Source organism: Plectrocnemia conspersa, unplaced genomic scaffold (genome assembly GCF_051122295.1).
Source record: "Plectrocnemia conspersa isolate PC_06_02 unplaced genomic scaffold, ASM5112229v1 ptg000005l, whole genome shotgun sequence".
Taxonomy (NCBI): Eukaryota; Metazoa; Arthropoda; class Insecta; order Trichoptera; family Polycentropodidae; genus Plectrocnemia; species Plectrocnemia conspersa.
Genome location: NW_028277169.1, coordinates 33,094,052 through 33,119,049, shown reverse-complemented (window position 1 = coordinate 33,119,049; position 24,998 = coordinate 33,094,052). Strand labels below are relative to the sequence as shown.

Here is a 24,998-nt window from a genome sequence, read left to right as displayed (position 1 = left end):
AAAAATAATATTTTTAGTATTACTCTAATTTTTTTATGATAAGCGCGCTTTTTTTAATAAAAATTAGCCCTAGTGCCGCAATAGCAGCAAGACTTTTAGAGCAAAGTCTAAAATTTGTGTATTTAATTTTAGCTTAGAGTCTAGATATTCAATTTCAGATCTAGGTATTTAAAGCTAGATTTTCATTTTATTATAGATTACTGCACTGTTAGACTTTAGATTTTCTAAATAATATTGACACTGTTTTATTCTGGTTTATTATAAATCTTTAGCTCGAAATATATTTATATATGTTCTTAAAAAATATCTGTAATTTATTTTTGATTGATTTAAGACCATATTCACGGTAATAAGTATATTATTTTTTTAATTTGTTCCTATACAAGATTAAAAAACGTATCGAGCAAATTAAATTAAAGAACAGTAACTGGAATTTTACGCGGTATTGAGTGTTCATTATTTAGTGAAACCATCTGGTTTTTACTCCACAGGTATGGGCGTATAAAGCGTAGCAGATAATCAAGGGTCTTGTATTTGTATAGTTTGTGAATCAAACCAACTTGCCATACTGTGTCAAAAGCTTATTCTATATCTAACATTAAAAAAACTAATAAATATTTAAATAAGCGTAAATATGCAAAAATAAAAATTATTTATTTCATAATAAAATTAGCTGTTCGTTAACAATTTTATTCGTCAGATTCTTTTAAACGTATTTTTTTCACATAGTTTACTATATAACTGGCAATAAACTGATTGTAGTGTCCTTACATGAATAATTTTATTAAAAAATTGTATGATTTTGAACAATATTTATATGAATATGGTGGATAGTAAAATAAAAAGTCAATGTAATTTTAGTACAGTATATCTATTAAGTTCAAAACCGTAATTTATTGATTATGTTATAAGTGCTTTAAAGAGAAGAGATGAATCATATAAAATATTTTTAATAATAAAAACAAGACGTGTAGAATATTGAGTTTAAAATAAAAAATGATCAACATACCAACAATGTCTAAATGTGGCAGTCGAAGCATAAGGGACAGCTAAAAAAATGTATGTAAAGTCGGCAGATAAAATAAAAAAATAATAGAATAAGATATGGAAATATTGTATTGTAGATAAAAAATAAAATTTTAAAGTACATTGTAATTACAATTAAAAAATAAGTATATTATCTAGGATGAAACATATGTTAAGTATAAATACAAAAAACAATATCTACAATTGTATTATATTGCTTACACTTACTGTGCATATGTTTAGTAAATTAGATAAAATATGTTGCAAAATTTATAATGTAGGACAATGAGAGTAGTTTTAAGTAAAAATAAATTTATTAGTTGTAGAAGTATGATTGATATATTGGAATTTTTGCATGTTAAAAAAATATTGAATATGTACGAAAACAATGTTTTTCTCACATATTTTAGCAAATTAGTTTTAGGGCAATCCGCAAAAAATAAAATGTAGTGGTATTTCTCAATGGAATATTAATTAACAAATTAAAATATTTAAGTATTTATATATATTCTTTTATTGTTTGAATTATATTTTATATTCGTGTTTTGTTTTTTAACAAAAATGCCATAGTAACTGAATAAATAAATGAAAATAGTAATATATCCATTTATTGTGATTTAAAAAAATATTATTATTAGTATAATAACGCCAGAAAATACTAGGCAACTATACTAACTTATCCTTGTTACAGCACTTAGTATTTGACTACTTATAATTAGCTATACATCACTATTAATCTTATATGTGTTATTGTTTCAGAACACGTGTCGGCCATGGTCGGTGGCATCGGTTCCCTGCGTTGCGCAGTGGATCGAGGCAAGTGCGGCGAGGTCCACTCCCTAAAGTGGTATAGGGGTGAGCAGAGGATCTACGTGTTCTCAGAGGCTGGAGGAGTAGCTCGGAAGGAGGGCGACATGAGCGACAGGTTTGATGATTTATCTTTTTGTGTTGCCACCCCTTTCGCATCAGAGTGTCTTTGATGCCCGGGAAGAAAATAGATCGGAGCGAAATTTGAATACCAAGTTTTGTCGAGAGACACACACATACACACGCATCCGGTTGTAGATATAACGTGATATTGAGAAGCGTCTGTGCTTCATATAGTGTGTAGTGTGCGTATAGTTTTGCGATCTTATATAGTATTGTACTTTTATTAATAATATTTTATTGATTCATTTTAAATTTTCCTCTCGTTACCTCATACAAATATGTAGATACATCTTTGTATATATATATATATATATATATATATATATATATATATATATATATATATATATATATATATATATATATATATATATATATATATATATATATATATATATATATATATATAAATATATATATATATATATGTGGTTGAATGCGTTTTCGCGGAGAAATATTTGGTTAATATTTCTAGGAGTCGGATTACTCCGCGTACTTTTTTGATTCCGTGTGGAATCATGGTCCCTACGTTTCGGCCAGATTCGCCCAGCCATCCTCAGGGGAAAATTGAGAATATGAACATCCGATGTGGGCAAAGCCCAGCATGTGGTTGTTCAGATCACATGCTGGGTTGTTCAGATCACATGCCCACACCGGATGTTCATATTCTCAATTTTCCCCTGAGGATGGCTGGGCGAATCTGGCCGAAACGTAGGGACCATGATTCCACACGGAATCAAAAAAGTACGCGGAGTAATCCGACTCCTAGAAATATTAACCATATATATATATATATATATATATATATATATATATATATATATATATATATATATATATATATATATATATATATATATATATATATATATATATATATATATATATATATATATATATATATATATATATATATATATATATATATATATATACATATATATATATATATGTATATATATATATATGTATATATATATATATATATATATATATATATATATATATATATATATATATATATATATATATATATATATATATATAAATATATTACATTGAATGTATATATAACATTCTAGAACAGTTTCACTGTTTTGTCAATAAAGTAGATACCTTACATTCCGAAATATAAGAGTCACTCCCATATTTGGCTCTTAGATTTTGCATTGTTACCTGAAAACATATTTCGCTGTTTCTCTTTCTCTAAGAGTTTAACATTAACATGGCTTATCTTAAATTCGATTCGAAGCCTAATATAAATAACGGTATAAATAACTTTTAACCTTTAGTTACAATAGTTTTTACGCACATAAAAATCCACGGAGGAGCATCACTTACTATGTTTTTACAACTGTGAGGCTATATAACTTGTTTTTATTATTCGCTAGTAGAGTCAGATCCTTAAAAGAGTATTTGTGAGTAGAACTTCTCTTAAGAAAATATCTCTTTTTAATAGTATAAAAATGGACAGGCTAGAAAAAAGCTCTAGGTATAAAAATTGATGAGTTCGACAAAAAACAGGCAAATAATTAGTGTCCAGAAATATTCAGACCTGAAACACTATATTTTTAAGAAATAATGTTACTGGTGGTGAAAATGAGTGTTGAATAATAGTCTATAAATAAAAAAATATTCCTACATTCTCTATGTGAATATTTTGGCTAGAAAAACTTGTAATAAAGATCTTTGAATCACTTTTAAGAGCAAGTTGAGAATCTCTCTAGATGTAAACGACATTTGTCATAATATTTGTTGTAAGGAACACATTTTACTTTGACGATCCGTCAGTTATCTGTTTCCTAAATCACACTATAGCTTGAATCAGGATCTATAATTATAAATCTCATCAAAAAAGTTAATAAAATGCTTTAATAAACAGATAATATTAAGGAGCCTTGGGATATGATTAGCTGAGTATGTCACTAAGCGTTTCTTAAATATACTGAATTATTTTTAATAAATTATAATTTTCATGATCGCGTCCTCTTTTGATTACCGTTAGAGCTGAAACGTCTGCACTAGCCGACTGTCACTATCCGGCTCCCTATTACGCTGACATTGCACATTTGCACATTTTTTTTAATGTCAGCTACGAGGAGCTGGTCTGATTTGTATAATTTAATTTTAATACTCCATGCTTTTTTTTCTTACTTGTAATATATTTTTTATGTATTGTAATAATACCGTGTATTTTTTCTGACCATTGTGACACATTCGTGTTACATATTATTTCACGAGGGTTTAAATTCATAAACTAAAATTTTATTTGCAGAAAAACATTGTACTTTTTTTTTATTGAAATATTTTGTTTTACATTGTTCTGATTTTTTTTGGTAGGAACTTTATAAAAGTTACCAGTTTCCACATAAATCGATTTTTCATTGTGTTCTGTGAGATGAAACTATAAATTGTTTGTACGTTTTTATCGTATTATTAAACTCCATTTTGTCACAGGATCAAACTTGAGCCGTTGTAAAATTTATTAAAGTTTTACTTTATAATTACACACATACAACGAAACGTTTTAATAACGCAACTTTCCCGAGTGTTATATGATTGTGAACATAACAGAGATAAACTATGCGGCGGAACCTGTAAGGATAAATTTGAATTTTACGATAGTCCAAAAACTTTGCGTTATTTGCACAGTTTGCACACACACATATATGTATGTATATATATATACATATATAGATAGAGCCCCTGACGCAAAGTTTCAAATACGAGTTTTTCATTTCCTCTTACAGTTTCTAAAACGACACAAATTCAACAAAATAACAGTAACCATTGCCCAACAGTGTCTACACAATTACGTTTGATTTTAGAAACGAGTACCTCTCCCAAACTGGGTCGTATATTTTCAAAATTGACAATAACAAGCATTTGAATTTTTTTTAAATTACTCTTTAAATTCCATATATATATTAAAATTGTTCGTACCTGTTACTTAAACCGGAAATATTACACAATAAAATAGAAATTGATGACTTCTCATATTTAAATGTGATCGTGTCTTTTCAACATATTATATAACAATTTCTCAAAATTGATTTTACTGCTATTAAAATTATAAAACGACTAACATTAGTCCTTGTCTTATAATTATTATAAATCGATATAATTATATTATAAGAAAAATTCGATAAAATTAAATAATTATTTTTTTAAAGCAATGATAATAATAATTAAAATTTCATTCTGCTTCTTTTAAAATATTTGTTAAAGCATAAATTACCTGTAAGTGTTTTATGCTAAATAATGTTTTATAGACATAGATATGTAAATAAATACCATTCTGAAACCTTAACTTAACATGACTTAACTCTTGTATGCAGTACCATTTTTGGCGAGCGTTTGTTCGACTGTTTCCGTATTTTTTACACAGCCCTTTATTCTTGCTTGTTATTATTCTTTTGACGAAATTTATTGTATGTACGGCAGTCACACTTTAACGAATGCGATAAGGATTTTATGAGGCTTGGGTTATATCCTTCGACACGAACGGAAATTGCGAAAGCGATCCAAAATGGATGAAGAATGCTGAAATTGGATTTCGTTAGCATGATAAAGGGTAGAAATTTGATTTATTCAACACGTCTTCAGGAGATGTCTAAAAAGATATATATTTCCGACTATGGCGATCGTTCGCAGTCGTCATATGTCATGACAAACATTTTTTTACTATTTAATAAAATACATATTATATATATAGAAAAAAAATATCTCCATCAGCCCTTTTCTAATATACCATTTATGATAAAAAGAATTGTAGGCAATGTTAAGAAATGGTATATTTTTTATTTATTTTAATTAAATTTAAACCGTTATGACCTACCAGGTTATTTATTGGTGCACGATGGCCCAAAAATATTACAAGGTATTATTTTATTACACACAAAAAAAACAATGAAAAAATTAAATAATACGAACCGGACAAGCTCTTTGTGGTTGACGTTTAACATATCCATGTGCAATGCCAGCGTATTATGGAGCCAGATGACGACAGCCATAGACGAATTATCAGGTGTGAACATCCTAGCCCTAACGGCCAATAAAAGAAAACGCTATCGTAATTCCCAAATACGTCTTTAAATCCAAAACTAAATTTTTCCGATTTTTGACAGCACTCAAAGGTGCTGCAATACTTTTTATTGTATTGTGAATAAACTGTGTGTAGTCTACTTTCGAAATTGGTTAAGCTCTCTTTTAGTTTGTTGCAATATTTGCTAGAGTGACCTCCAATGTATATCAAATTGTTCAGGTAGTTAAAATCCGTGCTGAGAAAAACTTATTATTTTTTTGAAGACGATAAAACAGCTAATCATGAATCTTTTTTTTTAATTATTTTCATTCCTGTAGTCTTTCGTTTACACATTGACCTGTTTAATGTTAACTACTAGGAGCTGGTCCAGTTCATATCATTTAATGCACTCTAACCTTAGAGTTTTATTTATTTCTAAAAGAAACGGTTTGTGTCGGGCTTTACAACCTATGAGTCACAAATTGTTGAGCCTTTTTGTTACTATCCGCAAATTATTAAATGGCCATCCGCTTGCAGAGACTTCAGCAGACAGCTTTGTAGACGTTTTTTGACGATTTTAAAGGGACTCACGAATCAAGATTCGTACTTTCTGTGTACTTGTTTTTCATTTTCTTTTAGTTTTGGGTTTTGATTCGTATTAACCACAAAGCATTTTGAACAGCTTGTCGTAAACAATTAATGTGATTTCTAATTTTCGATATATTGAGTCAATATTATGCAATATGCGAATACAATTATATTATGATAGCCTTTTTAGCTTTACTTAGATTGCGTTTATCTAGCATTTTTAAATGTTTAATAAATATTTAAAATAAATTATTATATAAAAAATATATAACGGCAAATTGAGGTCGAAATCACACAGCTAAAAATAAAGGTTGCATAGGCGAGACTGAACAATAAGACCTGCAATCCTATTTTAAAACTCAAGTGAGCAATAAAAAAAGATGAATTATTTTGTTTAGTTTTTAAAATTACGGCTAAAACTACCTGCCAAAATATTTCGGTCAAACAACTTGTAAAGTGTTTCATACCATTTTAAGGGCTGCCCCGTTATTAAAGCAAAGCACCTAGCCTCCATATTATAAGAGGAGTCGCAATTTTTATTTAAAAATTAAAAAACGAACATGGTGAACAAACTGAGCAAAAATAAATACATAATTTATGTTTAAAATTTTTTTGAAATGTTGAAACTGCATAAGTTATCGTGTCTTTAAAACAAATAATTTATTAAAATGTAAAAAAAGATTGTTTTAATTTTTATTTTGCTTTTAATTTTAATATAAAACATTTTTGTTCTTTTTACTTTTTTCTCTAAAATATTTTTTACCAAAGATACGATTTTGTCAATTTTTTGAATAGCCATAATTTTAAAACGAAATGGTGGATATAGCTGGGTAACAAATATATCTGAAATGTTTACGAGATCTATTCTTTGGAAAAAAAATTAGGCTGATATAATAAAAGCAGCGAAAGTTATCGTGTCTTTAATTTTGAGTAAATTCCATAATTAAACCTATTATTATTAGGCAAAATGTGTTTTTATAAGGAATTAAGTTAGGTTGAGTTAGGTTATGCTACGATTTTTGTAGCATAACCTAACATAGCCTAACTCAAAAGATATGTTTATAAGAGAAAATAAAAAGTTATTTACACATGTTCTTAATTTTATACTTTCAGGTACACATATAGGCGGTTACCAGGGCAGTGCAACGGGTGCAAGTTACTAAGGCTGCATATTATAATTAAATCTAATTAAAAAAAATTTTTGAACTCCATAAAAATTATTAATCTGATTTTTATAAGTTTATTTTTTCTATCAATTTATCTTCTTTCTACATATTGAGGCAGTTTCAAGGGCGGTACAACAAGTGTAAGGTACCCATGTTCCACAGTATAAAAAGTTGAAATTTAAAAAAAATTTAAATAAATAATTTTTTATATGAAAAATTAAAAAAAAAAAATTTTATATACAATATTTTAAAAAAATTTTAAATTTTTTTTATATAAAAAAAAAAAAATTATTAAAATAATTTATTTTTTTTTATCAAAATCAGAAAAAATTAATTTATTGCAACTTCTTATACTGTGGAGCCTTGCTACCTTGAACCTTGTTGTACTGCCCTTGTTATTGCCCTTATATGTAGATAAATTTAATTCAATTCATAAAAAATATATAAATTTTTATCAAAGGTTCGACAAAAAATTTTTTTTGGACGCCCTCATAATATGCAGTCTTAGGACCTTGCACCCATTGCACCGCACTGGTAACCGCCTCCTTGTGTACCTGAAGGTATAAAATTGAGAACACGTGTACATAAATTTATATTTTTCCTCAAACAAAAATCTTTTGAGTTAGGCTATGTTAGGCTATGCTACGATGAGCTAGGTTATGCTACGATAAATCGTAGCATAACCTAACTCAACCTAACTCAATTCCTTTCAATAACACATTTTGCCTGAAAATAATAGGTTTATATATGGAATTTACTGAAAATTAAAAATACGAGTAATTTCGTTGCTTTCATTATATTGGGATAATTTTTTTACTAAAAAACAAACCTTGTCAACATCTTAGATATATATATTAGCCAGCTATATCCACTATTTTGTTTTACAATAGTTGCTTTTTAAAAAATTCAAAAAATCATATCTTTGTTAAAAAACATTTTAGAGAAAAAAGTAGAGAAAGTAAAAGTGTTCTATAGTAAAAATTAAAGCAAAATAAAAATTGAAAAAAAAAACTTTTTTTACATTTTTGGCGAATATTTGTTTTTATGACACGATAACTGCCGCAGTTTTTAACATTTTAAATTTTTGTTAAAAATAAATTTCATATTTATTTTTGCTTAGTTGATTTGGCATGTTTTTTTAATTTTTTTAATGAAAATTGTGACCCCTTTTATAATTAAGAGCCTGGGCGCCTTGCTTTAATAATGAGGCATTTATTAAAATGGTGTGTAATTCTTTATATGTTGTTATTTTGAGCGAAATATTTTAGCAGGTAAATTTTGTCGTAACTTTAAAAACTAAACAAAAGAATTCATCGTATTTTATTGCTCTCTTTTGTTTTAAAATGGGATTGCATATCTTATCGTTTAGTTTTGCCTATGCGACCTTTATGTTCAGTTGCGTGTTTTTGGCTTTTTTTTTTTTTTTTTTTTTTTTTTTTTTGAATGTTTATTTCAAAAATAATTTAGTTTTATACAAGTTATAAATTACATGTTTCTGGCTTTTAGCCATTATCATGTTTACAAGCGAAATTACAATAGTTTAAATAAAAATAGAGGCAACAATATGCAATATTTAATAAGTAAAATTTAAGGAGAAAATACTAAAACCTTTATACAATAAGAAAAAGAAAATAAAATAAATAAAATATAAGATACATAATTAAAAATAACACTTACGAACTGGGGCTATTGAAGTCGTGGTTACAGATTTGCTATCAAAGCATTATGTGCTTAGGCATTTTATGTTTATACTTGAAATTTAGTGTGACTTTGTCATAGTTACCAATTTTTGCAATTAATTTATTATTATGTTCACGCGAGATATTTTTGTAATAATTTATCGTATTATTAATAATGTGATTTTTAATTGTAGGTATAGAATATCGAGTGTGGAGTTTCTTTAAATTAGTATAATATGGGGTGTTATAAATTATTTTTACAGCTTTATTTTGAATTACTTGTAACTTATTAAAATTATTTTTACACGTATTACTCCACACTGGGCAAGCGTATGTTAATATCGGTCGTATTAATTGTTTATATAATAAAATTTTGTTTTTAATCGTCAACGCGCTTTTTCTGTTAAAAATGGGTCTCAGAGCTGAAATGGCGGCAAGCCCTTTAGACCGTACTTCTTTTATATGCTTTGTATATTTTAATTTAGAATCTAAGTGAAGACCCAGATACCTAACACTCGTTTTCCATTCAATGTTTTTGCCCTGCTCGGTTTTTAAAGGCGGAGGCAACGGTTGCCGGCGCATCGTAAAAATGATTGCCTCAGTTTTATCATCGTTTATTTTTATTTTCCACTTTTTTAAATGTTTATTTAAGTTATGCAAAGATTTTTGTAGTTTTGTTGCTATTGGTTTAAGACCATATGAACTAGTTAAAACGGCCGTATCGTCCGCGTAAATAGAGAGACTGGTGTTTTGTAAAATTGGAATATCGTTTGTATATATTATATAAAGATACGGCCCAAGTATGCTCCCCTGAGGAACCCCGGCTGGTATTTTACGCGGTGTCGAATTATCGTTATTTAAGGAGACGACATAGCTTCGATCTTGGAGGTATGATCGGATAATTTGTATCAGATAGTGTGGGGTTTTGTACTTATCTAGTTTGTATACTAGCCCTTCATGCCACACAGTATCAAATGCCTTCTCTACGTCTAACATTAAAAATCCTGTGCTTTTTTTCCTGTTAAAATTCGCAGAAATGTGCTCCGTGAGTCTATTAAGTTGATGCGTTGTTGAGTGTCCTTCGCGGAAGCCAAATTGTTCGTCAATGATTTTACTATTTAGACACTCTTTTAAACGTGATAAGATAATCTTTTCAAATAATTTACTTAGGGACGGTAGTAAGCTAATCGGTCGGTAATTTAATGGGATGCTATCAGCTTTACCGGGTTTTTTTATCGGAATTATTTTTGCAACTTTCCAAATACCTGGAAAATACCCAATAGATAAGCAAAAGTTAAATATGTTAGTTAGGAAATGAAAGCATTTAAATGGAAAGTTTTTTATTAAGATGTTATCTAATCGGTCAATTCCCGGAGCTTTATTATTTTTAAGTGATTTTGCAATGTTATAAATTTCGAACGGGGTAATTTCGTTAATAGTTTTCTTATCTATTCTAGTTTTATCAAGTCTTTGAATTGAACGATCAACTTTACTCTGGGTTTTTAGATGCGTATAATTTTGCGTTAGCACATAGGATGTAGAGAATGCATTAGCTAATACCTCAGTTTTTTGTATGTTCGAGGTTACTATGTCGTCTCCATTTTTTAACGGCGGAATGTCTGAATATTTATTTTTAATTGATTTAGTGATTTTCCATAATGAGTTATCTGCTGGATTTAGTTTTTTCAGTTTACGCGACCATGAATCATTTTTAATTATTTGGATTTTTACGCGGATATCACTGGTTAATTTATTTAATAAAGTTTTAAGCTGGGGTGATCTATTTTTTTGCCATTGCTTTTTAATTCTGTTTTTGATTTTTATATATTCGATAATTTCTGGAGTTAATTTTACTTTATTTGGTATATTTTTACGCGTCGGTATAAATGATAGTTTACCCTGCTCGATTAAATTTGTAAAAAAATTAATATCATCGTCAATTTGCCTGGTGTTTTGTAAAGTGTATATCTGTGGAGCGCCGTGTAGACGACATTCAATGAAACTTCTAAAACCTTTCCAGTCAGCTCTTCCGTAGTCAAAAAATATTTCAGGGATGACCTCAACATCGCCTTCCAGAGCAAAAAACACAGGAAGATGATCCGAAGATAGAGCTTGGATGCAGTGCATCCCCGAAATTGGCGTAAAACCTTTGACTAATGCGAAATCAAGAGTTGATGGAGACATGTTATTAAAAGGATAGTGTGTGTGTGAATTTGGAAAGTGAATATCCGTGTCAGTATCGTGCAAGTAGTTAAAGAGCATGGTACCGGATCGATTGGTACTAGAACAATTCCAGTGCGAGTGCCTGGCGTTGAAATCTCCGCTTAATATAACAGAGCTTCCAAGTCCAAGCACAGCATCTAGATCACTCTTCAACAATTCGTCTCCGGGTGAGTTGTATGCGGCAGCAATTGTGATGATTTTATTATTATTATTAATTTGGATCGCGACAGATTCTAAGTTAATTACGTCGGGATTTATACGCGCGTGTTTTATAGATTTTTTAATAAAAATCGCAACCCCGCCACCTGGCCTTGAGAGTCGGTCTCTCCGGAGGCAAACAAAGTTCGGCAAAGATATTTTAACGTGAGGTTTAAGATACGTCTCGGTAACTATGACAATGTCAATTTTATACTCACTGATCAATAGCTCCAGCTCGCCAGTTTTGTGTCGAATTCCACGTGAATTCCACGTTAGCAAATTCAATTTCTTCTTAGAAGAGGACATCAAGGTACTCTACCATCATGATGGCTATCTCCATTTTGCTCGCACACTTGCCAGCTTTGACCCGAATCTCCTGAAGTACGAGGAGCATCTTCCGTAGATCCGAGGACGACATGGGGGCATCCTCTGCGCCGGTGTTTGGTGCTGCTGTCGGCTCTGGTTGTGATCTTTGAGCCTGTTTGAGATTAGCGGCCGCAGCTGAGAAGTTCTTAGCCGGTTGGGATGGTCGGAGTGCGGGAAAATGCTCCTGAACTAAGTTAAATGTCGGGCCAGGTGCAGCCGGGGCGACAGCCGCGACGGTAGCTGGCCTTTGATGTCTCCTCTGAGTCTGGACAAGATACTCCTTCCTGCGAGGGCAGTCCTTGAAGTTGGCCGGATGATCTCCTTCGCATCCGATGCATTTCGCTGGTGTCTCACGATCCGTTTTCGAGCAGTCAGCGGTTGCGTGGCTGCCGGTACATTTGACGCATCGTGGGGTTCGGTGGCAGTTTTTGGCTGCGTGTCCATAAAGCTGACATCTGAAACATTGGGTTAAATGTCCATTGTTACGCTTATACCTTTCCAGAATGGCCTTGGCGAAACAAACGTACCGGATGTTTTTGATTGCAGCTGTCTTGGTATCCGAAGAGAACTGAACCAGGTAGAGGCGAGAACCTCCTAGTACCTCCGTCTTTGTCTTCATTGTCGTCACTTTGACGACATTGAGTCCTTGCCTTTGGAGGTCAGCAGCTATGTCTTGAGTTGGAACTTCTGGTAGTCCTTTCAGGACAGACTTTACTGTCTTGTCCTCGTCAGTGGTAAAGGTATGAAATGGGCGATGCCCCCTCAATCCTTCCATTAGTAAGGCTCGTTGCTCGAGCGAAGAACACTGGACGGACACGTTGCCCTTTCCAGTGTAACGCAACGTGAAGTTGCTGGATTTGGTGACGGATTTAATAAGGTCCGTCGTTTGAAGATGTGAGCCCGTGACCTCCATAATCACAGGCGGAACTCTGCTTGATTTGCTTCCTAATACCTCGGGAAGCTTTTCGAACCTGTTTTGGCTCGGGGTTGGTCCGGGGCTCCTGGACTCAGTGGATGGTCTGGCAGTTTTTTTCGGAAGTTGCCATTCCGAATCTTGACTGGGGTTAAGGAACGCCTTAATCGTCCCCACAGAACGCTTACGCGTCTGCGCCTTTTTCATGGCGCTGTTGTTTGGTAGGCAGTGAGCAAAATTGTTCAGCGGCGCAGCTGGCAGGTCCGAGTGTGTACAGCAGCGCGGTCTACGCACAGAGCACGAGGTGCGTCCGTACACCGCGAAGGCACAAAGCGGAATGAATTTTTGGCTTTTATTGGCCAGTATATATTTTTATTTAATAATGTATTTTAAATATTTAATAAACATTTATAAATTCTATAAAAACACGATTTAAGTAAAGCTAAAAGGACGAATTTGATTTTAATGCATTCGCATATTGTATATTATGGACTAAATATATCATAAATTAGAAAACACATTTTATGTATACGACACGCTGTCCAAAATGCTTTGGAACGGTTTAACGAATGTGGTTATTACAAATCAAAACCAAAAACTAGAAGAATATAATAAACAAGTACCCAAGAAAATCTAATCTTGATTCGTGAGTACCTATAAGATCGTCGAAAAACCTTTTCAAAGCTGGCTGCTGAAGTCTTTTCAAGCGCATGGCCATCCATTATTAAAAAAAAAGTTGTATTTATTTTATTTATATATATTTTTGTTCCGCGCGCTGACTTTTTATCGCCTGGTAACTATATATTAAGTATATATTTTAAGTCTTATTTTCTACTTCATAGTGATTTTGAAAAAAAATTATCTCAATAAACAAGTCCTGAACAAAGCTTTAGTCTATTTGGGTTGCATCAGTTATAATTTTATTTATATATTGTAGTTCTTATAAATAAATAAATATATTCAACTTATTTATTAACTAACTCAGGGTGAGCTACATAGTGCATATTTAGGTACGAGTTTGAGATTTAAAATTATATTTTCCTAAATTTAGAATGTGAATCTCAAACAATAACCATTTTTACATTCACCGCACGCAAAATTTACCGCAACTCGTCAAAAAGCGACGCCCTAATTGAATCATTACCGGATAACGCCCCGGCGAATATAATAAGAAACTATTTGAGAAGCTCGGCGTTCTTTGTACGAGCGAAAGAGGGAAAGAGAGAGAGCAAGCGAAACACTTTTAATCTTCATCAATGCTTCCCAAAGGCGCCGTACCAAAATAATTACAAGGCCTTTGGGTTAAAACGCTTCCTCGGTTATCTTAACGTAATTAAATTGTTTGCCCGACCTGCCTCTGCCCCCAACAATGAGGCCCTGAAACGGACCTGAGAGGAATTGGTCCATCCGCGGCAGCATCCATGACAATTTCGACATTCATCCACGTCGGCTGTTTTTGACGGCCAGCAATAAGAAAAATTACGAGTGAGAGTTGCAATTATATTAAGCAGATCTATACAAAGATTATTGTCGGTTTGGTTGATACAAGTTGTGAGCTTTGAAATATGATTATCTTATATATTTTATAATTAAATATATGTAAATAAATTAATTTTCTGAAATTCAAGAGCTTTCAAATTTGATAAAACTAGTTTTTATTTTTTATTTATTCGCATTTTTGATACCCTTGTTAAATTTTTTTGTTACAAATATGTGGAAACTTTTGATGTTCTTGATTGTTAATCTTTTTTTAATGCTTTGGTGTTGTGGTGTTCCTTACATTTTGGATATTCTAGCAAATCTTTTTTGAGTGAGAAACAAAGATTTTTTTATTATTTAAAAGTATATGAGACATTGTTTTTAAATTCAATCTTATTCCTCTCTCTCTTTTTGTCGCTTTGGTTGGACGTTTTGTGGTATACTGTTCATTAAAAAAAAAAAATTTAAAACTATTATTGTTTTGTAGGTCTTAAGAATACATTTTTAAAGTTATTTTAAGCAAAAAGTAATATTTTACGTGATTTAAAAAAATAATTCGTAAAAATTTGTCGAGCAGCACTGAACAGGATGCTAGCCACTGCGTAACTAACTGGTAAATTGTGTTCTGAATGGCAACAACTGATTAGTTATAGTGGAGTTTGTTATATTTGATTATGACTCGTGTTGGCAATTGTTCTTTTTAATTAAAAGTCAATTTTTATATTTTGAATTTAATATGATCACAGTTTAATGAAAGTGTACATGGAAAATATAATGTATATATTAACTAAAAATCATACAAATGGAGATTGCTCTTTTTGTTATTAGTTAGTGACATTAAGTTGGAATTGGTTAATATGCTTAGGTTAGAATTTGATTGAAACAGCAAATAAACGTTTCATAACTGTCATTGATGTTTTAAAGCAGCATATAATTTTTCTTTTTAAGTACATAATGTTCCTAATTAATTGTTTGATATATTTAACTGACCTAGTTAGTTAATATAAATTTATACCAGTGAACATAATATACTAATGAATATTTATTCTAATGAAAAATATATATAAACTGTAACAGTTGCGAAAGTGAATATGTATTTATCTAAGCTAAGTTTAGCTTCTGGTTTTATTTGTTTAGGTTACGCTTGGGTTCTAGGTTACAACTTTTCGTTTCGCGACTGTCAAATTAAGTTTCATATGCATTTGAGAGCAACTTATAATTTTAGTAGCGTCTATTATTTTGCTTGTAAAAATTTATGTATATCTACTGGCTAAAATGTATTAGGATATTATTGAAATATAAAAGTTAGTGATAATCTAATTTTACTAAAAAATATATGTATTATAACATTCATACTGAATTTTGTCAAAAATACTTACTAAAAAAAGTATTTAGATTTCTTTATAAAATGCAGCTGTTAATTATGAAATAATTTTTTTTTTCCTCAAAATATAAATGCTTAAAGATACCGTCAAAAATAGAGAGCCATAAATATATTTTTAGTAAAAGCTGACTGAAAGTGGACTATTGTTTAATAAGAACGTAGAATATTGATATTTGCTTCAGGGATAAAAATATTGTCTCCGTGCGTTTGTTTCAAAACTTGTTATGTTGCGGTTATTGTGCAATACTTGGTGCTCTACACAATTATTAATGTTCATTGTTTAAATACAAACCATTGTCGTTTGTGTAATTTATATTTGACTCTCAAACCTTCCATAGCTATATTGTATTTTACAGTCCCAATAGTAGCTCAAGCATGAGTTGAAAGATTAATTAATATGATTAACATGATAGTTATATAATTTTTAATAGAAGCATTACTGTATTAGTCATGTAGACATATTATTTAAGATTATTATTCTATTTTTTACACTAACAAAATACATAATTTTAAAATATATATGTACGGATTTAAAATATCCGTATAAATTTACTTTATGTTTGTAAAGTAAAAAATATATATGAAGCATAATCCCAGTGAAATATTAAATATAACTACACGTAACACGTAGCCGTAAAAATGATAAATATGGAATTTAACCAAAAAAAAAAACTGTATTACTTACCACACACGTATTTCATATGCAAAATATAACTATTCGCGGTTTAACGTTCTAAAGCGGGTATACATTAACTACGTCTGTTTTGTTCCATTTACGACACTGTTTTTCACTTTAAACCGACGAAAATCAACGCTATGCACATCTGTACAATAGTATTATATACGACCTAGAGATGAGAGATCTTGCGGTCAGATTTAATGTGTTTCCTCTGCAATAAAATTTAATTAATTACGTAACACACGTGTAATATGGTTTTTATTTATGTGAGGCCGCGGCGCACCGGCAAGAGCTTAAATAAATAAATTTTATTACGAAACTTTTACGATCAAGGATTGAATTTGTTGTTAATTGCGTTTAAGGTCATGCTATGGTAGTTTTAAATAATTCAGAAAAAAACTTTGGTTCCTAATTAAACTCTAGTTTAATACTTCAATTTTTATGTACTCACGCTATCTATTAGATCAGTCGAGATATATAAAAAATTATATTAAGTAAACATTTTTCTCTTGAGCTGTGTAGTAGTTTTTCTTTTACTAGATCGCATGTCTGCCCATCACTTTCTTTCGCACTAATAAAGCCATCAATCTTTTCGAGGGTAAAATCGTTTAAGGGTATAATCGCAATTCCAATGGGCCGACAAAAAAATGCGTTATTCTTATATATATGTATATCACATTTACGTTAGTAGTTTTGCACAGTAGATTTGTGTTAGCATAAATGATATTAAAACTATATTAAAAACATACATTATTTTTTTTTAATAATGCATAACTGTAAAACTGTATGCTAAATTACTCACTTTATAATTCACGTTCGCCCACATAATAAATAAATACGGAGCGGAAAAGCCCTTTATCGAACAGCGCTTCTAAAATAATAATAAAACACTTTAGCACACGTTAATAATTTAGATTAAAACTCAACTTTTGAATACTTAGCGAGGCCAAAACGAGATTAAAACAAACAACCGGATTCGTAGTTAATTCTATTACCGAAAAGGTGTTAATCTACTTAACACGCTATAATCCGCCATGGTCGAAAATTGCTTGAAACGCCATAAAGCGAAGCTTTTAATTGGCTAGCACTGCCTGCGATAGGCAAAATGACCCTTAATGAACCGAAATCGGATTAAAAGCGTACGTAATAATTTTAAAACATCGCACGCCAGTCACAAAAAACGTGATTTATAAACTGAGTGTGTAATTTAAATAAATTCTATCTCAAATGTATTGCTTTAATTAAATAAAACGCACGAGCTTATCTGAACGCTATATGCTAAAATTTACAAATTATACTAAACAAATAATATAGTTTTACATGTAACTTTTAAATTAGCAATAATTATAAAAATATGATTAGTAAATCACTTTTTATAGTGTAGCTGTTTTTACCAACCTTTAGATTTAAACTATGTAGGTAAATGTAAGTTGTATTTGTATGTATTTTGGACTTCTTTTTTTTTAAATACTCAAAAGTAGGCAATACGTATTAATGACTTAATAATTTTTAATTGCATAACATGATTTTTTCTTTTTACATAAAGAATCGCCAAGGAATTGTATGTATCTTATTTAATCTTTGATAAATGGTAAAAAATTCACAAAAAAAAGCTTAAGTCTTAGTATAAAAAAAAACGTTTATATAAGCAAAATTAGACAGTCTGATGATGTATATATTTTTTTAACCATTTTACTGGCTATAAAATTTAAAAATCTGATTTAGGTTTTTACAACTGCCACATTAGCTCTACTACAACTACCAGTGCATATGCATAAATACATCTGTGTCAATATAGTATTTTTTTTTTATTCAAGACTACATCATTTTTTTGAGATATGTATATACTTAATAACATATCAGTCTATTATTTTTATTACTAGGTCGGCAAACTTTTTTACCTATTATCCCAAAATATATATATATTAATTCTGGCGTTAGCCCTTTGATGTGAAAAAAATAATAATCACATATAATTTATATTAAAAATATATTTTCATTATATTTATATGGACTATACAATTATAAATATTTCTAATATGAAATGAAGGGATTCTTTTGAAAACATTTTTACTTTAGGTTTTAGAAAATAATAATATTTCATTTTGAATATAAAACCATTAAAATTACACAATTTTTATGGCAAAGCCATTTGAATAATGTTTTAGAGGACCAATCGATTTATTTCTATATTTATAAAATAGGAAAATTATTGTTTGCAAATGTAGGTTGTTGTAAAAATCTGCCTGATCATATGCAGTTTTGAAAGTAAAAGAAGTACCTCTGTCAACCTTTGAGGTTCACCTGGCACATCAGAATTCATCTGGTACATCATTCTTTCTGACCACACATAATCTCTGGCATTTTTAAAGCTGCCAGTTAAAGCAATTCCTTACCAATAGTATATAGTTTCTTGTTTCGAGCAAGCATCCAGACTACTTCAAAGCTAGCTTTTAATACCTAAATAAATATAATTTCCGCGGTTTCGAAGACAGATATGAGTCCAAAAGTGTTTCTTAAATTGACTATTTTTTAAAGATTCTGCAGTCATTACTTTCAAAAACACTGTCCTTTCATTATTCGTGTAAATCCATAATTAATGAATCTGAATAGTAAAAATGACAATGATTTAAAACGTTTTAATTTTTCACTCCACCATTTTCTAACTGGCAATACGCATGTGCATTTTTCTAAAGACTTGTTATTAGTGACAACGTCTTAGAATTAAATTTTAACCTCATTATAGGAAATTTATTCTAGTACAACTAAATTAAATTAATAAAAAAATATAGATAGACAATCAAACTTAGTCGAAAAAAATGTGGAAAATTTTTGCCTTTTCACGTAAAATATAATAAATTAAATTTTAAGCATTAAGTTAATAAGAAAAAATATTTGAGTAGTAATATCTATATAATGCTTAGTAAATATTTAGATCATTTTATTGAATTTATTTGAAATATATAATACATGATATTTTTATTAAAAAAACTTAATAATAATAATAATTGCTATAAAAATCAGCTAAGGGAGCAGAGAGTGTTACTACATGATCTATTGCTTAAACCGGTAATAAGGCCCTACGAGTCCAACCCAATGGGTGGCATCCAGCTTTTTAGGGCTAGATGAGCGGGAACCACCCCCCGTAGTACTACGTTATTTGTTAGAATCTCAGTAGTGTTTCTCCCGAGTGTTATTGGCAAACGATTTCCTGATCACCTGCAAACTGCCGCTTAGCTTTTGCATAGCATTAGATTTCCATGCTCCTGAATTTCTATGCTTCATCCTTGAACATCACTTTTGTGATTCCTCAGTTCCAGTTACGACTCCCGGGCCCTTATTAGGTTTCTGGTTTGAAATGCAGTGCTTTGCTCGTCATTGGTAGTCCAAACACACAAGGGTGTTCACAAGGTTTACTTTCTCTTAAGAGCTTGGGAATTTTCAAGCTCAAAAGAGGTCCCTCACTCTCCCACACTGTTGACGGCGAACTCCAGCGTGTGGTCGACTGGCGCCGAGCTAAGGGAGCAATTGCTTACAATAAATTGAATACAAATATTATATTATTTGGCGGCGGTATGGTGACGGATGGCAATTTGACACAGATTGAGCCGCTGTAGTAGTATTTTTATTAACGATTTATAATTACAGTTACATGTTATTAATATACGGGGCACAAGCTAGCAACTACGCGCGTCCGAACGCGCCGAAGGTTGCCAGTCGAGAGTCTCCGTCACGTCAGTGTTACTAGAGTGCATGTTTTTCCCATAATAAACCTGAATAAATACATATAAATAGGCCACCTACAAATTCATTGATTAAAAAATAGCTAATTTTTACAAAATCTAAAAATTTCATTAATTACCTTAATTACTGTATATTTTCTGACTCAATTTATTTAATAATTTTTTTAATATATTTTATAAAGTGAATCCTTTGGTATGAAATTGAACAGAAAAAAATCTAAAACAGTGCAGTAAACCAATTCAATGCAAATCTTAATACTTGTCCAAGATTCTGTATATCTTTTAATGTAATACAGATGTTGAAAAAATTTTTTGTGTGACTGTTGTTATTTTATATTTATGTAAAGTCATAGATCATGAATAAATATTAGTGCAATTAAATTAAAGCTTCTGGGGTGTGGTACTAGATAATACAACTCACTATATTGCCTCTGTTTAATAAATCCATTTTTTATTATATAACAGGAATAAAAATCAACTCAATTGCTTCCGCTTTAATTCAGTTGATTTTATTTTTTCACCTCTCAAAATATTTACTTGAGATTTTGAAAGATTTCTGTAATTTAATTGTGATCGTAAGAACTAGTTTATATAGCTGTATCGTCAGCGTACATAAATAAACGCGTATTTTTTTATTTTTGTGATGTCGCTCATATACAATTATAAGATAAAGAGGAACGGCCCGAGCAAACTTTCCTGAAGAACTCTAAATGGAATTTTACGCGGGATCAAGTGCTCATTATTTAGTGAAACAACATCGTTTTAATTTTCATGTATGAGCGCATTACGCGCAGCAGATAGTTCAGGGGTTTGTTTTAGTATAATTTATGAATCAAACAGTCATGCTATACTGTGTCGAAAGCTTTTTCGATATCTAATATTAAAACTCTCGTGCTCTTTTTCATATATTAAAATAAGTGAATATGTGCTTTCATAAACTATTAAATTAATGTAATATTGAGTGATTTTCGCAGAAAGCAAACTGTTTGGTAATAATTTTCTTACTTAAAGATTATTTTTTAAATATTTTACTAAATGAAAACAATCATGTTGAATGAAGTTGTGAGGTACAATATTATTCATTAGAAACGATTGGGTAACTCTCAATATAAGCTTATGTTTTATATACGCAATTTATATGTACAATTGCAAATCAATATTTTCTCTTCAATATCTCAATTAACTTTACGGACTACGCATTTCATAACTTTAAACATACCATAACTCTGACTTACCCAATGAGTTATAAACCACTTTACGTATATAACGAGCCGATATTTAATACCGCACACCTACGTCACACCTCTCAAGCGAGTAATCCCGTTCCCCGAATTGATCGCGCCCGCTTTAAAACACCCCCCGAAAACGAATAAACTTTCTCCATAATAAAAATGGGCTTAATAAGCAATAAGGCGCAAAACGCACTCCTTTCTACCCCTAATTTCTGCGGGCGCCATTGTGGCGCTGAAAGGATTTTCGCTTCAGCCGTGCCCGTGTTCGTTTTGTGTGTTTAATGGTTCCACATTCATCTCTCGTCGTCTGTGTGCTCCCGGTGGCACGCACTTAGGCCGTTGCGGAGCAGGGGCAGCAAACTTTGGGGCTGTATTTTTTTTCAATTTTAAAATGTACATAATTCTCTTTGGCGTGTAGCATTGTTGTTTGCTTTGTCGCCGTATTGCTGTATTTATAATACGCTAGCTGTTTCACACGGCTTTACTAAGGGTCAACTTAATCAAAAGAATAATTTTGAAACATGAACATACTGTATACATCAAAATTTTAATATCGACAATACAAATATTTTTTTTGTTGACTCTGTACTGAAATACCGGTATTGACTTATTATAAATACCGGTATATAAATGTTGCGTAGCACACAAATATAACAATTATTTTGTGTTATTAACCCTATTTTTTTGTTTTGGTAATTAGTTTCAAGTATCTCTTTCGGTGTCATGCTTAATGAAACATTTATTAAGCTGTCATCTTCTTCCAGAGACATATGTTATGATACCAAAATATATTTTGAATCGGTATGGATCTTTTGGATATCGAGAAAGCTTTTGACACGTCTAGCATGATGATTTAATTTATAAACTCCTTAATGCTAAACCCCTACTTTTATTACTCCACGTAATTTAAAACTACTTGTGTGAACCTTTATGGTTGCAATCAGACTGCTCAGAATCTTTGACCTCCATCTGCTGTCACCGTATTTATTAATGACGTTCCGATACCGCAAAACATAAAAATAACTGCTAAAAATCGAAATGCCTATTTGGACCGTTTCTATTTTAAGGCGTAAACACATTTGCGAGTGTGTCCAAGAAGCAATGCAATTTAATATAGGTAAAATGTATACAAATATTTTTAAGAACATTTGCCTATTTAAGTGTAATAAAGTAAAAATAATTAATAATATATTCGCATCTATTTTTGTTAATCTTTGTAAAAAAAAATATTCTTGGAAAAAATTGAACCCTATTTGATAAAATAAAAAAAAGCTTCCCCTGCGTTAATTTCATAATACTAGTTGAAGAATTAAGCTCATCATTGTTCCAAATTATGTTTTTATGGCACGCTTGAGGTACTTTTCCCATCATTCACGTTAAGCTCAATTCCCCCTCAGTTTCTCCATGAGCTAACGCCTTTTTTCATCCTTACCCCAAGACCATTGTCGTCGATGCATGCGAAGACAATGACGCGTGCACGAAAAGCTATTCTTGTGCAACACACCGCAGCGACATGTCGAAGCTTTCGAAGGAAAAGAGGGTTTTTCAGTTTAACGTAGTACTACTACAAGCTTCATTGTGGAACTGTTCCTGAATGGAACCGCTCGCTAAAACCTACCGCGTGCTGCAAGGTATAATACACAATGCTAAACTCGGATGTGTTTCGGTGTACATGTCTGGATAATGATGTGGTGTTATTTGTTGTAGCAGGTTTTGTCTGAAGCTTTCAAGTTTCAATAAAGAAAAATCATTATAGGGACACACGTCACTTACGTAAGACACTTACGTAAATAAAAACTTTATTAACTTTGTCTATTAGATCTGGTAATATTTTTAGACTTTACATTTTGATATTAGCCTAGATATTATACAATTTTATTTTAATGAACCACAATTTTTATATAAAATTTTTTAAAATGTTTAAATATTTTTAACACTGTCACGATTACCTTTAACGTATTTAATAATATCATTTTCCTATACTTTAATTGTTTAAAACGTCATTGCCATAAACTTGAATTTAGTCATGTTAAATGTACAATACTGGTTCATAACCATTTTCATTTAAGTTATATGATAAACTATTGGTAAGATGTTAAATTTAAGGAAAAAGAGAAAAAAATATACATATACAGGCTTGGCCATATTAATGGGGCACCCCAATAAATGTGTTATATCTTAAAAAATCGTGAAAATATAAATATATTACCGACTTAGTTTATTTAACCCATACGGTGTCAAGGAACGAAACACGCGAGCCGATGGGGGTCATTTTGGTCCCAAAGTATTTTAATTCAAATATTCGCTAAATTCCTAATATATTTGTTTTATAATGCATTCATATCATTATACATATAACCATTTGTCATAAATTTCGTAATTTTATTGATATTTATCAATAATAATTACGGATAAATATGACGAAAAGTAACGCAGGTCCAACCACTTGGGATTTTTTTGGACGTTGCGTCGGCTCTAATACAGTATGGCCCAAAAATTACACTTATATAATTAATATAATTCATTTTTATTTAAGATATATAATTATTGCATATAATAATACGTAAAAATATATTTACAGGATCGAAGTTTAATAATTATTTTTAGGTTTCAATAAATTCTATTTTTTAAGATAATATAGGTATATTTAAAAAAAATCAAATTTCTGTAAATCTATCTCTTGACATTGCAGCCGAATTAAAATATTGTCTAAACAATTCATTGGTTGTCCACAATTGCTTAAATTGAATTTTGCGGCCATTGAGTCTTCCCGAAGAAAGTAATATAGCAACCAATGCATTTATTTCGACAACACTAATTGGAGAAATACACTTTTTCTAATATGTTCCTTATTATCTCGATCTATTTGTTTATTTTTTTTCACTGCAAAAGCGAGTAATTATTTCTTCCGTTAAAAAAAGTAAAATATACATATTAATAATACTTTAAAACGGCAAATAAATTGAACTATAGAATTCCTTTATTCCATTGAATTCATCTCACATCCGCTCGAGAGTTTCGCTGGAAAGCTCGCAATTGTAAAGCCTTCGCTGTGTACGTATATTTTTCTAATCGTGGAAAATATTCACCGCGTAAGAGCTTTTAAACAAGCCAAATCTACTTTCGGCACCGCTTTCACTCGCAGTACGTGAGCTGAATTCAAGGTGCCAATTTGTCTAGGAGACCACTTAAAATTAGTTAGGCATTTCGTTGACCCGTCGTTTACGCGCGCGAGCTTTCTTCGAGCTTTCGATTCGAGTTTATATGTACGTGGGTGTCTGTGCAGAGCTTTGGAGGAGCTTTCATCGCTAGTTTCGTCAGGGCGCTTTCACATGTGAAACGAACCTCAAATTCGCTAAGAGATCCGT

At 30.9% G+C, this 24,998-nt stretch overlaps 2 protein-coding genes across 18 annotated transcripts in view; one reads left to right on the top strand and one right to left on the bottom strand.

The window, feature by feature from the left end:
• LOC148235462 (hemicentin-1-like) overlaps positions 1 to 24,998 on the top strand; it is a 556,592-nt gene that overhangs the window by 281,701 nt on the left and 249,893 nt on the right. For all 17 annotated transcript variants that reach the window (XM_088185616.1, XM_088185607.1, XM_088185613.1 and 14 more), the window contains one exon: positions 1,786 to 1,951. In XM_088185616.1, coding sequence (XP_088041742.1) covers positions 1,786 to 1,951 — 166 coding nt within the window. The remainder of the gene's footprint in view (positions 1 to 1,785; positions 1,952 to 24,998) is intronic.
• LOC148235466 (uncharacterized) lies at positions 11,224 to 13,444 on the bottom strand. Its single transcript, XM_088185633.1, has 2 exons — positions 12,728 to 13,444; positions 11,224 to 12,655 (listed from the first exon to the last, which is right to left on the bottom strand). The coding sequence occupies exons 1-2, from the start codon at positions 13,318 to 13,320 to the stop codon at positions 12,127 to 12,129; spliced, it is 1,122 nt and encodes a 373-aa protein (XP_088041759.1). The 5' UTR covers positions 13,321 to 13,444; the 3' UTR covers positions 11,224 to 12,126.

What these genes read in the sequence shown, in the direction of transcription:
- LOC148235466 (XM_088185633.1), bottom strand. Translation starts at nt 13,320, where the DNA reads ATGAAAAAGGCGCAGACGCGTAAGCGTTCTGTGGGGACGATTAAGGCG. An exon ending in GCTGCAATCAAAAACATCCG is followed by an intron (nt 12,656 to 12,727) that starts GTACGTTTGTTT and finishes CCAATGTTTCAG; the next exon opens with ATGTCAGCTTTATGGACACG.